Genomic DNA, 18436 nt, shown 5'->3' with positions numbered 1-18436 from the left:
AAGTCAACTATATTAGTCTATGGGTACAATCCTACCCTGTGCTGGAACAGGCAAGCGAAGAGGCTTGCACTATATCCAGCATAGGATAGGGGCCCAAGTGTTTCAGCCAGAGGCAAGGGGAAACTTTTCCCATTACCTCTGGGCAAGGCGCCCTTACCATTATGGGCCTCCTCGGACTTGTGCCACCTCAGGAGGTGACACAAGTCCAAAGAGAGTGGAGCGGCTTTAAGCTGCTCCAAACTCCCCGGGGAACAAGGGTTGGGATCCAGCATAAGTGCTGGATCCCATCCCAGCCTCCCGCTCCCTGCCCGCAAATCCCTGGGGCCACCCACCACCTGCTCTCCGTGCTAATGGGGCAGACGGATTAATCCAAAACCCAGATCCAGGCCCCAGGTCCTGTTATAGAATAATATAGATGTATGTTTATAGATTAATAGAAACATGTACCTGGTTGTTTTAATGTTTGTTTTAATGTTTTAAAATTTTATGAATTTTTAGGGCAAAGTATGATTGTTTAAACTGTGTTCTTACTTTTTCGTACCTACATAAGAACAGCCCCACTGGATCAGGCCATAGGCCCATCTAGTCCAGCTTCCTGTATCTCACAGCGGCCCACCAGCTTACCTGCCCTTTTGTAAGCTGCCTTAAGTTCCCTTGGGGAGAAAGGCGGGGTCAAATGCTGTAAGTAAGTAAGTAAGTAAGTAAGTAAGTAAGTAAGTAAACAAACAAATCTCAGCCTCCATCTATAGCTCATTATTGTGATTTGGGACAGCTGTGAACAAGTGTGCAGCAACAGGTATAAAGCAATTATGCATCTGTCTTATGCAGCTGGATCCTGTTGATCAGCTGTTTACAGTTATTACAGAGTAACCATGGGCTACCTTATGCCATTCTAATGCGTAACAATAATTGGTGACATTGCAAAGAATTTTAATGAATAATTCTAACTTGTAAACAGATCCATGTGCCAAAACAACATGACGATGCTACATCTAAAACAAGAAGTTCCCACATTGCTTCTCACAGGGTTGCCCAGAGAAGTAATTAGTACCACAGAACAATCTAAACAAAACCTTTATCACAAATAGCACTTAAAACTCAGATCAAGAACCTACTTGCTAATACCTGGGCCTGGGACAACAGAGATGCCATCCGATTCTTAGAAGGACAAAACACACAGCGAATGAGTGCAGATGGCATGCTAGGTTGTGGCTGCCTGACCTAGATGGTGTAGGATTGAGAGTCCTAGCCTTTAGACAGAAAGACTTAGGGTTCAATCCTATCCAGTTTTTCAGTGCTGGTGCAACTATGCCAATGGGGCACACACTGCATCCTTCAGTGGAGAGGTAGTCACTCAGGCCTCATCAGGGTATGGGATTTTATGTGTTCCTTTACCTGGTGGCTGCACTAGTACTGGAAAGTTGGATAGGATTGGGCCCTCAAACTCCCAAATTTCACCTTAGTCATGGACTTGTCATCTCTCAAGCAGAGTTTCCCACTTTGGAACACCAAGGATGAAACTGTTGTGAGGATGAATAAGGCAAAAGGTACAAAGCACTTTGCACACTTTTAAAATTAAATAATTACTGTACAAGTGGACTTTTATGAACTTATAAGGGCTGGGGAACAGATTTGCAAGCAACACACTGTCTGACTTTTTTTTTATTTTGCTTCTGACAGACTCAAATTAGTAAAAAAGAGCAACAGGCCATGCTTCCTGAAGTGTTTTACTTGATTAAAATTGCTGCCCGTGGGCCATGAAAATATGGGTAAGCCCAGCTCATGAAATTATTTGTGTGCATTGCCTTTTCTCATATAAAGTTTGAAGCAGCAAAATCGGGAAAGGTGTGCAATGATTCATAAGAAGCTGCCTTCCATGAATTTACTGTCAGTGCTAGAATGAGATTGTTATACTCCAATGAACTCCTCCATTACAGAACATCTTCAGATTGTCTCCTTCTGTTGGCTTTTCTCCTTGGGATTCTCATTACAATAAAACTAAATGGTGCAACACCAGCACTACTAACAAGCTATTCGTCCCATTGGGGATACTGTGTTGATGGAGGAAGGCAGCGCATGACAAAACTCAAAGTAAGAGAAAGCTGAACAAACTGGAAAGAGTACACAAGAAAGGGAAGAAATGTATATGTAAAAAAAAACCAGAAACCAACAATCTGCAGAGTTAAAGGAAAATGTGATGATGGTGTAAAGATGTCCTTTACAATTATGCTCCTTTACACAAATCTCTCTGTCTTGGAATTTCTAAGTTGTCCATACTGAGTGTAATGCCACAGTAAATGCTATGGCTTCTTTGCAGCAAATCAAGATAATTGCAGAACAATTAGGAGCTCATATACCTACAACTACAAAAACAATAATCTATAGGTGAAGACAACAGTCACAGTTTGGAAGTGTTAACTTCAAATGTAGCTTTCCACTGCTAGGCTTTAGTTCTGAAGAAAAGTCTGCAGCTCAGTAGCTGGAAGATGGTTGTGGACAGTGCTAACTGGTTGGCCCCTGTGGCAGCACAAAAACCTCACTCCACCACCCCCAGAGGAATTTGGAAATGCTTTATTAAAAATAAATAAAAGGAAAGGTGAACATATAAACAAATAAGAGTCCATGTGACATAATAATAACAATAAAGAGTTGTTGAAAATGAAGATTCCAAAATATTATGGGACTTCCGACTACAGACATACAAACATCTATCTCACAACACATCAGACATAACTGTAAAGAAAAACAATTCAAAATCATCGATATAGCAGAGTACAAGAAAAAGAACTGGAAAAAACAACAAAATACAAAGATTTACAAGTAGAAATTGAAAGGCTGCGGCAGAAGAACTAAGGGATTCCAGTGGTGATTGGCGCCCTCGATGCTATTCCACAACACCTGGAACAGCACGTAAACAGCATAGGGGCTACAGAAATTACCATCAATCAACTGCAAAAAGTAGTTTTACTAGGAACAGCTTACATTTTGCAACAGTATTTGTAACATCAAAATAAGATAAAACCAGGCATCCCAGGTCCTTGGGAAGGACTTCATGTCTGGATAAAACAAACCAGTCGATAATATCTACCTGACTGTGTGAAAATATCATCATCATCATCATCATCATCATCATCAAAGCAGCACCCTGCCTGAGGCATGGGAGAAGGGGAATGACTAAGAACGGAAACAGTGTTTGATTCAATGGCATGCACTCCTGGCATCAGACACAAACTGAGGACTGCTCTCTCCGTCAGACTTGTTGAGGATTCATAGGAATATTATCCTGTCTGCATTGTGGGCATTTCTGGAGTTCTTAAGCCATATTTTGTCTTGCTGTTGCAAGATGCATATTTGTCCCTCCTCTAAACTAAAGGTTGGCAACCTTCAGTCTCGACAGACTATGGTATAAGCCTACAGCACCCGGTATTCCCAGGCAGTCTCCCATCCAAGTACTAACCAGGCCTGACCCTGCTTAGCTTCCAAGATCAGATGAGATCAGGCATGTGCAGGGTAACAGTTGCTGCTCTAAACTATGATTCAAACATAGCTTATGGACAAACACGTGTAAGAAAATGATTGGGCAGGGAGAGCATTTAACTGAGTAACTGCTGGTAGACTTCCAGCTTTACCCACTTTCCTCAATGTGATTTCTGGCACTGCACTTGCTGTAGCACAAGGGAGTTCCTAATGAATCTCCAAGGCACTTCCTGAAGCTTGCTGACTTCCTGCATTCTTTTCTGGGATTTATTATAGCACTAATGTCTGACAAGCGGGAAAGCACATGCAAGTTGCTGACCCCAAGGGTCAATTGTTTACACAAAGTCATGCTATCTTACCTGAATGGTTGCAGTGGGATGGTTCCACAAGGCGGCCAGTCTTATCGTAGCAGGCAAGGGCACGGAATCGCACACCTTCTCCACATTCTTTGGCATGCCCGTGAAATCTCGGTTCTAACCGTAGGTCTGTTTTTCCTACAGAAATAATGCATTCAGACCAATTTCCATGGGGCTGGGTGGTAAATATTGTGCAGGGACATGGTTCTGTTTCAACCTGAGGATATACTTCTGTATTCTGGCACTTATCTCGCTTTCTGCTTCTCCCTGTTTCAACCAGGAAAATATGCTTGTTAGCGTAACATCTGCTGCTTTTGATAACAATATGTCACAGTATTTATACTTGAAGGGGTTTAATACAGTTAGAACCAACACAATCTGAAATGTAAATACAAAGGAGGTGCTTCAAAGGCATCTGTTAGTTGCTGCCAGGGCTCTGGAGTGCCAAGACAATGTCGCTGTCTCCGGGGCAACCAGGAAACCTAAAGGAACTGAGAAATATTTTTGTTTTGGATAAAGCACAGAAAGATGGGAAGAGAGCAACTGTCTGATTTATAGCCCCCCCCCCCAAAAAAAATCCAGCACAAAGTCTGTTCATCCGCCATCATTATTTGACAAAAATAAATTTATTTTTTCCACTATTGCCTCAGAAATCAACAGTTGCTGAGGGAAACCTACAATGTAGACTGAGTTCTCTGCGGCAATTTTACGAATGAGTTGAATTCATACACTACACAAAGAACATGAATTCATCTTTGAGTAATTATTGCATTTTGGCAGCACACATTTGCTTTTCAGACCTCTTTTAACAGAGATTAACAGCTCAAGTCTTCTCAGATGATGCCTAGACACCTGCACCTCACTGCTGTGACAGGGGCCTTTGTTTACCATGTTGTGTAAATAGCTCAGTAGGCTGATTCCCAATCCTCTGAAGGGAAGTCAGTACTAACATGCCTGAAGTGAAGAACGAATGTTTATCTTTTTTCTATACAGACCACACTCCCAGTTCCTTTCTCCTTCCATATCTTTCCTCATTCCTAACAGAAAGGAAAAGAAGGAGACAAGGGAAAGCAACATGGCACATTTGCATTGCATTCCTCTGCAGGCCACCTATGTGGAAGGTGCTTGATTGGCTACCATGTTGCCCCTGAGAATTGACCCACATTCTGCTGCCAATAACCTACTCCAAAATCTGCTTTATCATTGTTTAGGAAAAAAACAAAAACAAAAACAAAAATATACTGCTTTTTAGGGCACCCACTTCAGCAAGTCAGTTCTGGATTAATCCCAGACTGCTCAAGCATCTCCCAATAACATGAGACAGAGGCTTGAGTTAAATTGGGCCATTTTATTTAAATAACAACAGGTAAACACACCTGCAGCAGGTAAATTAAATACTCATCCTCCCAGCAGGTGGGAAATTAACTTCGCGGTCATCCCTATATTCCCCTGGGAACAGGTGTTTCCACCCTGGCTCAAAGCTGTGATCTCTCACTAGACGGACCAAGTGTCTCATCGCCAACTTGTTTCTAGGGCTTGAGGCAGCTGGACTGCTCACACTCGTCTCTAGCCAGAAAACATTTGAAGTGGCCTTTGAAATCTAAGCCAGATGGTTCACCAACCAGCCTCCTTGAGCCAGAACACATCTGAGGAGTAACACTAGCTCACCCACCTGACTTTGCTAACCTCAGGTGCACACCAGTGACCCTACTCCTGCCTCTCTGGTCCACATGATGCCCTAAAGAGACTAAAAGGAAGGTGAAATAGGGAATACAACTAGGCACTGATAATACAAACCCAACCAAATACCAGTTTGGGGTAGGCAAAAAAACTGCTATCCAAGACCAAACAAACACCAAACAAATTCCTACCCAACTCTCTAAAAGCGCAACAAGCTAATCTCAGAGTGTACAAAGGGAAGGGAGGGTAGGGTTGCTCTCCAGAGCGGGACTGAAGGAAGATTCTCCAGACCCCAGCAACTGCCTGGCTAGGTTCCACCCCCATAACTGAAGGCACCAATCAGGTGCCTTTATTTCCCCACCTCAGCACCACGCTATGGAATACAACAAGCAACACCTACTGAAAGTGTTACATGCACTGCAGCAAGGATTTCAACATTGTCAGTTATCTTGGTCGTACACCTTCTCAAACCCAAGAAGAAACTGAGAGGGAAATTCAGCAGAGAAGTTTGCAACTATGATGAGGCTCAGGGTGGCACTCCTGGAGGGTCGGTGCTCGGGGCATTTGCCCCATTAGTCCCCCTCTAGGTCCGCCAGTGAGTTCTGCTTCAGTTTCATTTCGCAGCAGAGCCTCCCCATCTACCCAGATACATTGTCATGAAATTTCCTTCCAACATCTGCTAGATCCACAAATCAACTCCCATGCCTTGTCTCTCACTTTCATTCAATCAAAGGCTTCCCACCATTCCACTTGGAGAAATCCTGCAGGGAACATCTTAAAAGAATATACTTGGAGAAGCAACTGAGATCTCCCTGATAGCAAGTTCATCTAGGGCTAGCCGTATCCATGAGGCCAACTGAAGCGGTCACCTCAAGTAGCAGATTGGTAGGGGGTGTGAATTTCTGTCTGTCTGCTTGCTTCCACTGCTGCTCCTTCCACTTCCTGGATTGGAAAAGAATGAGTGGGAGAGAGAGAAGAGGAAATGTGGAGGGGAGGAGATTGCTGAGCTAGAACATTGGAGAGTGCAAGGAGCAGAGGCTGGCACATCACTGGATAATGGGATAAATATTTGCTATGCTGTCTCAGGAGGTGTTCGGCAGGCCCTGATTGTCTGTAAGGCCTGGCCCGAGACAATACTTTGCCTTTTAAAGCATGCATTTCTTTATCCCACTGTATCCCTGCATCCATGGTTGAATTTCCCTTTGCCTTAATACTAATACAATAAGTGTGCACAATCAGCACCTGTCAAGCCTGATTTTGAAATTAGAAAATGCCTGGCATTAAAGTCAACCATAAGTTTTCTCCACAGATAGTTAAAAGAGATATTAACACAATCCAGCTTTATTGCATCAAAAGACTATCCACTCCACTTCAATTTCTAAATGGTTTTCAATTAGCACATTAACTTTCTTAGAGTCAGTTTTAGAAACTATTATCAAAAATTGCTTTCTTCTCATGACCCAGCAGCATCAGTGAAATACTTTTTTCTAATTTCGTTTTCAAAAGGAATGGGTTTTCAGCATTAACAAAAGTGTCCAATCGGGGGAAGAAAATGTTCAATAAAAATCTATTTGCTGTTCACACAAAACATTCACTTTCAACACCCACGTAGTGCATATTTGACCAAGTTCATAATTAAAGAAGATTAACATGTCTTTCTTGACCACAAGGTTTAAAAAAAAATGTATTCAGAATATAGATTGCCAAGGATCATGATCTCAAATTAGCTTTTAACAGGCATTTGTTTAAGAATGCTTCTTTGATGAAAAATATTAAATGGATAGTGTATACATGGATTTTGGAATAAAATAAATGATACTATTAAAACACAGAGAACAGAGAGTATTAAGGCCCAATTCTATCCAATGTTCCAGTACCAGTGTAGCGGTGCCAATGGGGTATGCACTGCATCCTGTGGTGGGGAGGCAGTCACAGAGGCCTCCTCAAGGAAAGGGAACATTTGTTCCCTTACCTCGGGTCTGCATTGCAGCTGCATCGGTGCTGGAAAGTTAGATGGGGTTGGGTTCTGTATCGTTCTGCACATTTAACCAAACATATACCAAAAAAGTAAGACAATTTCCACCAAATGCTAGAAATGCTAGAAATGCTGACCAATTTTCCATGATGAATTTGATACAGTTCTTTGAGAATCATATTAATTCTAACTCACGCTTGCCATTTTTTATTTTAATCCACAAACATATTGATAAATATTTAAATAGTATCAAAATATGGACAAGATTTTTCTTATTACCAAGAAACGTTTCATAGGCTAATGGCAAGGAGCAAGGCCAGCTTAGCATTTACGGTGATCTAATTAAAGATGGAGTGCGCAGTGTAATCATCCATGTCTCCTCTGTGACCAGATTATTATGAGTGGGATGTAGGTGTACTGAATGACAGAGAGACTAAGACTGCAATCCTAACCAGACTTTCCTGAGAGTAAGCCTCAATGAACAAAATAGGACTTACTTCTGAGTAGACCTGGTTAGGATTGTGCCCAACGACTCAATTCATATACTTCTAGTGTGACATTGTGACATGGTTGCTACTGCTTGCCTCTGGCTTGATCTCTGTGCTACTGTGATAAAATCATCAAATCTAAGTGAGACAGATAGAAAATTGATACACTAATGCTATAACTCACTGGGGTCTGGCAGTGTTTGCACAAGAACCTCCCATATGTTGCGAGAGAAAAGTAATGATCGTATAACACTTTGTTTTAACTTAACTTTCTTCCTGCCTTGAAGTCAGCCAGGATGGGTACTGGCTAAGGCATCATGCCCATCAAACCATGTTCTTTATGCCCTATCCTAACCATCTTGGCTGAACCCCTCAACCCCCACCCCCAATACTACTGGCAGCAGCAGTGCAGTTGGCTAAGAGAGCCATAATGCTGCTATGGCTCAATGCACCCATCCACAAATGGGAATATCTCCAAGGACCCTTCAGCATTTTATCTCCCTGCAGCATTTTATTGATTATTTATTAGCATATTTCTGTGTTGCCTTTCTCCCACCAGGGGGACTTGAAGTTGCTCACAAATTAACAATAAAACAATAAAAACCAATTAACAAAACGTAATTAAAAAACAGAACGCAGTAGCTAACCTAAACAAAAGCAGCAGGACATCTTTAATTTAAACTACGTAAATGCCTGGTGGAACAGGAATGTTTTCACACTCCTGCAAGGATCAGGAAAGAGGGTAAATATGGAACTTTTCCCTATTCACATGCAGCCAACATCTCTTAGATTGTTATTCTGGCAAACTGAGCATGTAACAAGACCATAAAGGCAGTGGTATCACAACTGGGTTGCAGATGGTGCAGAACGAACAAGGTGTCACCCTCAGAAGGGGTGACACCACACCACCCAAGCATCACTGAGCTCAGCTACCTCACACTCTCACAGATGATCATGTTTACAGCTGGGTTGGGAACTCGACTCTGATTACTTGGACTCAAGTCACGAAAATGCGTGATTTTGGGTGACTGGGCAACTCATGAATCATGCACGTGGAAGACTCTGAAAAAGACTCAAGTCAGGGCCCCCCTGACTCAGCACTTGTCCCCACGCATGCTGACTCGAGTCTGCCTGTGTCTGGGTGTGCTTGCTTATTGTTTTTGTGGTGTGAAAAACCTCATGGGGCAGCATTCTGACTGGGTGAGAAGTAGGGAGTTCCAGCCACAAGGCAGGGAGGGTTAATGTATCTGACCAAGAAGGGGGAGGTGGGAGAAAGTTCTTTTGCTCATCTGTGATAGGAAGGAAGGAACGGATGATCATAGGATGCAAGGTGGGCATTCTAGTATTTTCATTGGCTGAAGGTGGGCAGGAGGAGGAGCCCAAGGGGGTTCTTGCCTTACGATTGACTGGAGGGAAAGGAGGTGGGGAAGTTGGGGGGAGATGTGGTTCATAGCAATCACGAACCTTGTGGCTTCTATGGGCTTATTATTACTTGGGAGGAGGAAGCTTCATTGAATGACTGGCTTCAGTGGGACTACTTCTGAGTAGGGCTGCAAAGGAGTGGGTCATACTGATATGCCTCCCAACTGCTGTGTGTGACCCTCCTTGCTCTTGCCCCTTTTGTCCCTGCTTTCTCGCAGTCCCTCCCACCCCTCCTGCGCTGTTTACAAATGGGCAGAGATATCAGGACAGTGAGTAAAGAGAACTCAGACACACACACACACACACACACACACGCCTCGGCTGTAGCCCCATTTTTTCCCAAAGCGGGCCTTTTATGGGGGGGGGAGTGACTCAACTCGAGTTCTTTAGAGTTACTAAAGGGTGACTTGGCGACTTGGAAAGTGCTGGGTTACAACTCTGTTTCGAGTCAGTTGCAGGGGGCGGTGACTTGGCAACTCAACTCAAGACAAGCTACGCTGGACTTGCCCATCCCTGGTTTTCACCACTTGTTGGTAAGAACACAAAATGACTGAACCTGGAAAAGGTCGAAGATTGCTGAATGGATATGCCAGATGCAAGGGAGTGGCACCAGGATGAGGGTCTCTTTTTGTCTTGTGTGCTCCCTGAGGCATTTGGTGGACCACTGTGAGATATAAGAAGCTAGACTAGATGGGCCCATGGCCTGATCCAGCGGGGCTGTTCTTATGTTCTTGTGAGGCAGTCTGGAGGTGACACCCTGGAAGGTTGGGGGAGCTGGATTATGTCACACTTGAACTTCCAGAATGCTGAACTCATGCAAGTAAACACCATACCAGGTGAAGCACACCCTTGGGACACCCCTGCACAGGAGGGTTCTATTTATCTTACTCAGTGTTCAATTTTCCCTCAGGAATTGGTGCAGACATAGGAGTGTGCTTTACTGGTATTTTAATGATTAACTATCTATCAAGATTTAGAATTGCAAGACATCAAGTACTTCATTTGGTTTTACATTAGTAAATTATATTTTATGTATTTGGGATTCTTTTCCTTTGCAAAACCAATGGCAGCTTGTAAGACTGCTACCTCACATTTTATCCTCACATGAAAGCTGTGAGGTAAGCTCAGCTTGTCTCTATTGCCCATCCTAAGGCAACCACGTTAGTTTCTTGGCTGAGGACCAAATTAGACATTACAGCCTCTAGACTCTGCAAATCTGACAGGAGGGACAATGAGTGGAGAGGGTACTTCATTCATTCCCCATATGCCATTTTTCTGCTCCAAGTAATCTTCTAAAAGTTGTTTTTCCCTCCTTGGGGGGCAAAATCTGGGATCTTAGATCTCCTCACCCCAAAGCAGGTCTCCAAACTTTTTGGCCAGAGGGTCACATCAAATATCTGGCACAGAGTCAAGGGCCAGAAAAATAAATAAATTTTAAATATATAATTTAAATAAATACATTAGAGAGGGAACTTAGATGAATGAATAAATGAATGCGTTCAAAGTTCCAGGATTTCTCCAAGCATCAATGCATATCACAGAAATAAAACACACATTCAAATGGACTCCCATTCTCCCATCCCACAAGCAGCTTACTTACATGTACAGGAATAAATACCTCAGGACCAGCACATCACAGAAAGCACCCGGAGTATGTTCTGAGGGCAGGGAGGCCTCTCCAACCCTCAGCAACCCTTCTATCTAAGGCCTTCAGAGGGCACTTTTTTAGGGGGGGGGGGATCAGGAAAAGATTTTTTAGGCATTCTGAGGGCCAGGGAGGCTGTGCAAGGCCTCCCTGGCCCTCAAAACATCCCCTGATTGCATTTGGTTTCAGCAGGCCAGAGGCCCACAGGTAACCACAGGCTTGCCGTGGGCCGCATCTGGCCCCCGGGATGGGGTTTGGAGATCCCTGCACTAGAGGAAGGGAGAAAGAAGCTTCAGAAAGTTGGTAGAGGTACACATCTGAGATCAGATGTGTAACTTTCTTTCTTAAAAATGAAAAGCAGTTTAGGGAACAAAGGAGCAGAAAGTGGGGAGAGGCTGCTTAGCCCTTTTTCCACTGACTGCTTTTCCACTCAGTCACCTTTTCCAAATTGCTAATTTTGCCCTGAGCCACTACTGAATCATGCATCTGCCATGCTTACACTCAACACTCTACCTATTGCAATGTGCTACATTAGCCTCAACACAAATGAGTAAAACATATACAATAAGACAAACTGTAGTCACAGTTCGCACTCATAACATTTAATAATTTCTATTTCCACTTAAAAGGAGAAGGCTTTAGTAAGTTACTTGGGTAGTCCATTAGCTGAGGTGATACATCAAAGACTTGAACAAAGAAAAGTGGAAAAAATTAAACATGCCAGCTTTAGTAAACATACCCTGCAGAAAAGGTCTAGGAGCGAATATCAGGGAATGCATCGGAATTGTCATGTTCCCTTCTATTAAAGAGAGAGTAACATGCAACCAATTAAAGGTTATGCTGCCATAGCAGCTTTTCAATTACAAGATTGCACTGTATGAACACATGAGAATCAAACTGCTTTATACATGAGCATGCCTCATTAGAGAACAAAAATGACTTTTGCTCAGAAATTATTGTAATGTTTTCTGTTGATTTTTTTTTTTTGGTAAGTAATTTATCATAACATGGTTTTCACAATGATACCTGTGCCAACAGGAATTCACCATTTCGCTGAAGTCATTGTTTGACACTACCTATAGTTAAGTTCTCATGATAAAGCAATAACTAAATGACTATTTTGAAAGGCAGAAGAGGAGCACTTGGGGATTATTGTCATTTTGTTTCCTGGCAGTGTACTGCAAAGGAATTCTCTTGTGAGCCTTTCCAAATCAGAACACCTTAATGTAGAAAAACCAACATTATATTAAGCCTGTTTAAAAACACTTTGTTAAATAATAATGGCAAGAGGAAATTAGATTCTCTTCTGCAAATGCCTGGCCCTGCTGCACTTACCGCAGAAAAGCAAATGTTTGCAAAATACTTCCAAGGATGAATGGTGAGACAGGAAATTCTATTCATCGAAAGTGGAAGTTCAGAGTTAATGCTGCCCCAAACAAGGCCTTCATATTAGCCAGATGCTTTTCAAGGCTCAAGGCTGATGCTTATACTTTAACCTAGACTGACAGTTCTGTTCCTGGGGTTAATGACTGGACATCCACTGCCCTCCTTCCACACTCACAGTGCAATCCTAGTCAGGGCTAACACCAGCTCACAGTCCTATGCAGTTCTACTCAGAAGTAAGCCCAACTGAGTTCCGGTAGGTGTGTATAGGTAGGTGTGTATAGGATTGCAGCCTTAGACAATTTTTCAAAGTTTATTCAAAGGCATTTTGAAACAAAAAGGACTGATAGTACCTGTGAGAGTCCGTCTTCTGCTTTGTGTTGATTCACAGTCTGAGGCACATGCTGTAAATTTAGACCATGGGGTGAATGTGCAGTCATCTTTGCAGGGAATCAGGCAGTCCTGGACAAGGGAAGGCATAGGTTCTGCCCATGTCATACACTCACTAACATCTACTGAATGGTTGCTTTCCAAAACACACTCAACAACTAGACAAAATAAAAATAATAAAAGAAAGAGAAGGAAGAAACTGTTAGTGCTGCAGTGGCATAGGACTGGTCAAGAACTAAATGTCTATATTGTATCTTTTTGACCCAACATTTTAAAGGGCAACAAGGTAGTGATAAAAAATAGAGTTAAGCTTGAGTGTGATGCAGCTTATTAATGGGCATTTTTGTCTTACTATCCAAAAGTGGGTGATAATGGACTTTCTTCCTTCCAGTTTCCTCCAAAGTTACGATGTAGTCAACATGGAAGAACACACACATACATCCAGGTCTAGTATTTTTATAAAACAACACAAAGAAGAGGTGTCAAGTTCCATCAGGAGGAGAAGCTGTCTCCAATATTTGCAAGGAGATTCCAAAGTCATGGAGGATGGGAAGAAAAGTCTGGACAAACTTTTTAAAGTCACTGGAATTCCACTGTGAGCATATGCATATATAAAGACAGTCAAAAGCTTCTGTATCTACATGATTTTCAGGCAAGGAGATTCTGAAAGGCCCCATTCTGTGGCATGGGCATGTAATGTTCTAAAAAACCAAGAAATAAAAAGTGACCCTATTGACCCTATCAGAACCATAGCAAAACATTAGGTACCACTAATACATATAACATTTTTAAATTCCTATACATTAAATGTTTTAACATACGCTTCACTGTTTCTTCTTTGGGAGAGGCTATTGAATTGAATGGATGCATCACTGAGAACAGAGTGCTGCAAAGATCAGCTTTTTTCAGTGGTATTTCACAGTACGAAAATGAATTACACACGTATACCATGTCTCAATAACTCACGCACATATCTGAACAATCAAGTGATACTGAGAGGGCCCCACTGTTTCAAGAAAAAAAAAAAGACAATCATCCCATTTGGGTCTCTTCTCAACATTTCTTCAAGGTTATTTAATCAAATACTACAGAACAGGTTTCTTTACCACTCCAGCTAATAATAGCTTGCTGTCTGGCAGAACAATTCTTAGCCAATTTGTTGGCTACGAATCACTGAAGTCATCATTATAATACTTTTCCTCTTCTTTCCATATGGCATTACTGCTGATTATCTCTACAGATTAACAACTACGTTGTATTGTAAATGAGGAATCAATTCACTTTCCACCTTCATCCTATGAAGCAGGGGTTCCTAAACTATGAGCCTTGGCTCCCTGGGAACAGCAGAAACCAGCTAGGGGAGCCATGGAATCCTCACGAAAAACCTGCCACCCTGTACAGTGTATAGCAGCAGTTCCCAAACTGTGGGTCAGGACCCACCAGTGAGTCGCAACCTGATTTTTGGCGGATCGCAAAACTGACAAGGTGATAGTTGACAAGGAAAATGTATTGAGCCCTGTGGAAACAGAAACGGAGCAACACATGCACATTTCCTTGAGAATAGGCAAGCATGTTTCAATCTACTTTGAAGGGCAGGCTGAGGGGAATGCAACGCCACCATAATGGGTCCTGATCCAGTGAATGCAAGTTCCAAAAATCTCTTGAAAAGGAACTTCTCCAAGCTGACAAATAAAATGTATTGAACCCTATGGAAAGCAAAACTCAGCCACACCTGCACATTTATCTGGGAGTAGGCAAACTTCCCTTGACTCTTATCGAAAGCCAGGTGAAGGGCAACACAAGGCTGACAGTAAGGTCCAAACCTGATGAACATGGAGCTTAAAAACAGCTCCAGAATGCAGTCTCTCTGTATTTCTCTCTCTTCCCCCTCACCCCCCCCCCAGTAAAAAGGAGAAAAACAGGCTTGAATAGCTAGTAAAGTGAAACATTTTTTTTTGTCTTGTAAAGCTAGGTAGGTCCTGAAAGAGTGTCATTTTAAAAACTGGGTCCCAGTGCTAAAAGATTTGGTAACCAATAATGTATAGGATTGAAGCCCTAATAAGAAGTTACAGTCAATGACCCAGGAGATCAAGAAAGCCACCGGTCAAAAAGGTTTGGGCATCACTGCTATAAAGGATCATAGACATACAAGGGGCCCCGGAGACTTGAAATGATTTCCAAGTTAGTGTCCTTAAGAGCATACTCCAGGTCCTTTTAAAGCTATTCAAAATGATGCCATTTTGATTATTAAACACACAATTAAACCTTAACCTTGTTGACTGTTATTGAAACAATTTTCATAACTGAAAGTTAAAAAAAAAAAAAAAAGATGTGTCAAGCTGATGTTAAATGTTTTGATTAAAGTAATAATTTCAGAGTTTAAGGCAGGCAAACCTCCTATGCATAGACCCCTGAGGGAAAGCTGTCCCTAATTAATGGCTGGTTGTTTTCTCACACATTACAATTCAGCTCCAGCCATCTAGTTAAGCTCTATGATTCCATAGTAAGACCAATATTTTGTCCTATAAAGCTGTGGAATGATGCAATAATTGAACTGAGATTCTATTACACTTTCTTCAACAAGCTGGCTGTGTCACTACAAAGATTACTGATTAATCCACATTTTAATGACTACACATGTTGTTTTCAATACCTCTATCAAGTGAAATAGATTGAAGTGCAAAACGAAGGGAAAATGAAATAAAAGTTTAAAATGCAGTTGAGTAAACTGTGATCTGACAACATGCCAGCAAAGAAAGTTATTTTAAAATATTGGGAACTTTACTTCATGATGGGGCAATACTTTAATAAGCCTGCTGCTGACAGGTTTCTTTTTTTTTTAAGAGTTAAGCAGCAGGTTAAATCTGTATATTAATAATGATTCACAAACTGCTGATTTGCAATGTATTTTTACTCTTAAAATCTCTCAACACTGGCAGTCTACCCAGGTGCTGACAGAAAAGTTATCCTGTCAGTGATAAGGAATGCCCTTTCTGGAAGATTAAATATGTTACAGATGACTGTGCTCTTTTATTACCCCATCCATATCCACAATTGCTTACAGATTTTCTGCTTTGTTTTATGTTATTAGATCCTGCACGTGTGTGTTTTGGAGGGAGGAGAGCAGCAATTTATTTTCAGTATGTAGTGAAGAGACCTTATTGACATGCACACTGGTTACATACGAAGCTAATTTACAGCAAATCAGATCAGGGTTCATCCAGGGCAGGGTCTATCTTACCCTGACCAGCAGAAGCACCACAGGTTTTCAGACAGACCTGAGGATGCCAGGGATTTAATCTGGGAACTACTTCCTGCTAAGCAGGTGCTCTAGCAGTGATGTACAGTGAGATATGCTATAAACTAATATTTCCCAACGTGGAACCCAAAGCATCCTACTCAGAATGATCCTTACATATTTTCACTCTTGTTTTTTCAAATGCCTTTAAAAAATCTATGACTTTGCTTTTGGGGTGTGTAAAACCTCTCCATTTCTACTGACACTATGTTACTATATTATGTTACTATATATTATGTTACCAATAGACCTATTGGTTTAAAGCTGCATAGAGTTTTGATTTGAGAAACACATCCAAGCAACATAAACCTAATGGAAGTCATAGATACATGCGATACTCTGAAATTGCATATTCCCACAGGCTGTTTTGGTGCAGCTGCATGTTGTGGAAGGGAAAAGAATAGGATTAGGCTTTGAATCAATGTGAACCATCATAGGATTGTGGATGCAATTATTATCTGAAATCCATAACTGGCATGCATATTAAATCTAGAATTGGAAAACCAATTTTTATCATTTCCCACCAATGGATATCACCTCCCCATCCAAAAACACAGTTTCTTAAACCTACCAAATACCTGCAACAGCATATGTGTGGCATTTGCACCAGAATCTGTAAATGGAAATTCACAACATCTCCAGTTCATATCAAAATACAAATACCTGGTGATAAAAATATCTGAACTACATTCAAAAGGCTGATATGCTTATGCTTCATCTTTTTAAGAGCTGTTTCCACAACTTCAGGCATAAGTAACACTGCTTCTTCCTTCTATTTGCTGACTTACATCTATGAAAACTTTTGAAGACAACATGACCGGCTAAAATAAATTAAACAATAAACTAGTAATTGCTTGTTAGGGCAATTTAATTGACTCATAAGTACCATATGTGAATCAGCTTGGATGCAGGAACCCAATTATAGACCTACTTATGAAAATAAGTAAGCCATTTTTTCATGTTGCAAGCATGGACACCCTAATTAATTTCTTGATATCTGTCAAAGGAGGGGAGAAATCTCATGAACAACGCTTTTTAGTAAACTAATGGACTCCAGAGCGACTGTTGCAACTCCAACCACGTAGCTTAACAAAACTCTTCACACTATGATGAAACTGGTTCTTTGCTGGCTCAGTAATAAATAATAATAATAATAAAACTTTATTTTTATCCCGCCCTTCTCCCAAAAAGGGACCCAGTATGAGAGTCCTGAAACCAATTTCATGATAAGGATTCTGCAAAGAGGGTGCATGATTGGAAGCAAATGTATATCTTTTCCCATTTTAATCAAGATCATCCACTTGATTACTGCTCATGCATCATGGAATTTTCTCTGGAAATGCATTCAGCCAATCTACAGGAAGTATTTGTGATGCCACAAATACCCTATGCTTTGGGGATTGAATTGGCCTATGTATTCTTTCCTGTTCTACAATCATAAAATACAAACTTGTTATCAATAGGATGTTATTACCAAGGTATACATCTTCTCACCAGCTGGATTATGTCACTTACTAGCCAACTGATACATCTGAATTAATGACATATATGATAAACAGACTGTAAGACTTCCCAGAGTTAAAAGTGTTTCAAAGGCAGGAAATGGGAATGGGAGTAGTTAAATGGGCAGCCTGATCCTAACCTGCGCAGGAATAGGCAGGCCAGTTGGCCTGCTCCATATCTAGCGCAGGGCTGGGGCTGACTATGGCACAAGTTGGAGAAGGGGAATGAACTCTTCTTATCCCATGTTGTGCCGCAACCAGTCCTATGGGGCTACTCAGTTTTCACCAGCTAAATCGCCAATGCAAATCCAAGTGGCCCGAACTGGGCCAACCCAGCCAGGGATGGGGGTTGTGATCTGGCCCAAGTGCTGGAGTCTGGTCCTATACCCCTCCCAGGGCCAGTCCGCCCACTGCCCTCCTTCCCTCACCCCAAAACACCTTTGTTCCCCCCCGCCCTCCCCAACCCCCTGCACCAATCACCCTCGGCCAACGCAACCTTACCATCTTTGGGTGGCATGTAGCCTGGATGCAGCCCCTGTGGGCTTGGGCGCATCTTTGTGCCAGCCCAGCTGACTCCGGAGGCGGTGCAAATGTACCATAAGTACTGAGCTGGTACAGAAGACTTGCACCTGCCCAGAGAGTGCTTAGGATTGCATTCTTAGGGAACAGAAGATATAATTTAGCTTTTCTGGAGGAGGACGTTACCATGGATTGAAGGGAACAAGATGAGGGTGGGGGAAGTGGATAGCAAAGTTGGAGCAAGACAAGGAAGCCACTAAAAAGTAAATGCTAGATTAAATAGAGCACAAGAATAAAGAGG

At 42.0% G+C, this 18436-nt stretch overlaps 1 protein-coding gene and 1 pseudogene across 1 annotated transcript in view; both read right to left on the bottom strand.

The window, feature by feature from the left end:
• Positions 1-18436, bottom strand: part of THSD7B (thrombospondin type 1 domain containing 7B) — a 432240-nt gene that overhangs the window by 131723 nt on the left and 282081 nt on the right. Inside the window, exons 12-13 of the mRNA XM_066635516.1 lie at positions 12780-12974; positions 3837-4100 (exon numbers count right to left, since the gene is read on the bottom strand). Coding sequence (XP_066491613.1) covers positions 3837-4100; positions 12780-12974 — 459 coding nt within the window. The remainder of the gene's footprint in view (positions 1-3836; positions 4101-12779; positions 12975-18436) is intronic.
• LOC136637575 (5S ribosomal RNA) lies at positions 3409-3531 on the bottom strand (annotated as a pseudogene).

Source organism: Tiliqua scincoides, chromosome 1 (genome assembly GCF_035046505.1).
Source record: "Tiliqua scincoides isolate rTilSci1 chromosome 1, rTilSci1.hap2, whole genome shotgun sequence".
In the NCBI taxonomy this organism is placed as follows: Eukaryota; Metazoa; Chordata; class Lepidosauria; order Squamata; family Scincidae; genus Tiliqua; species Tiliqua scincoides.
Note: the sequence above shows the minus strand (reverse complement) of the source record. Positions and strands in the feature narration are given on the sequence as shown.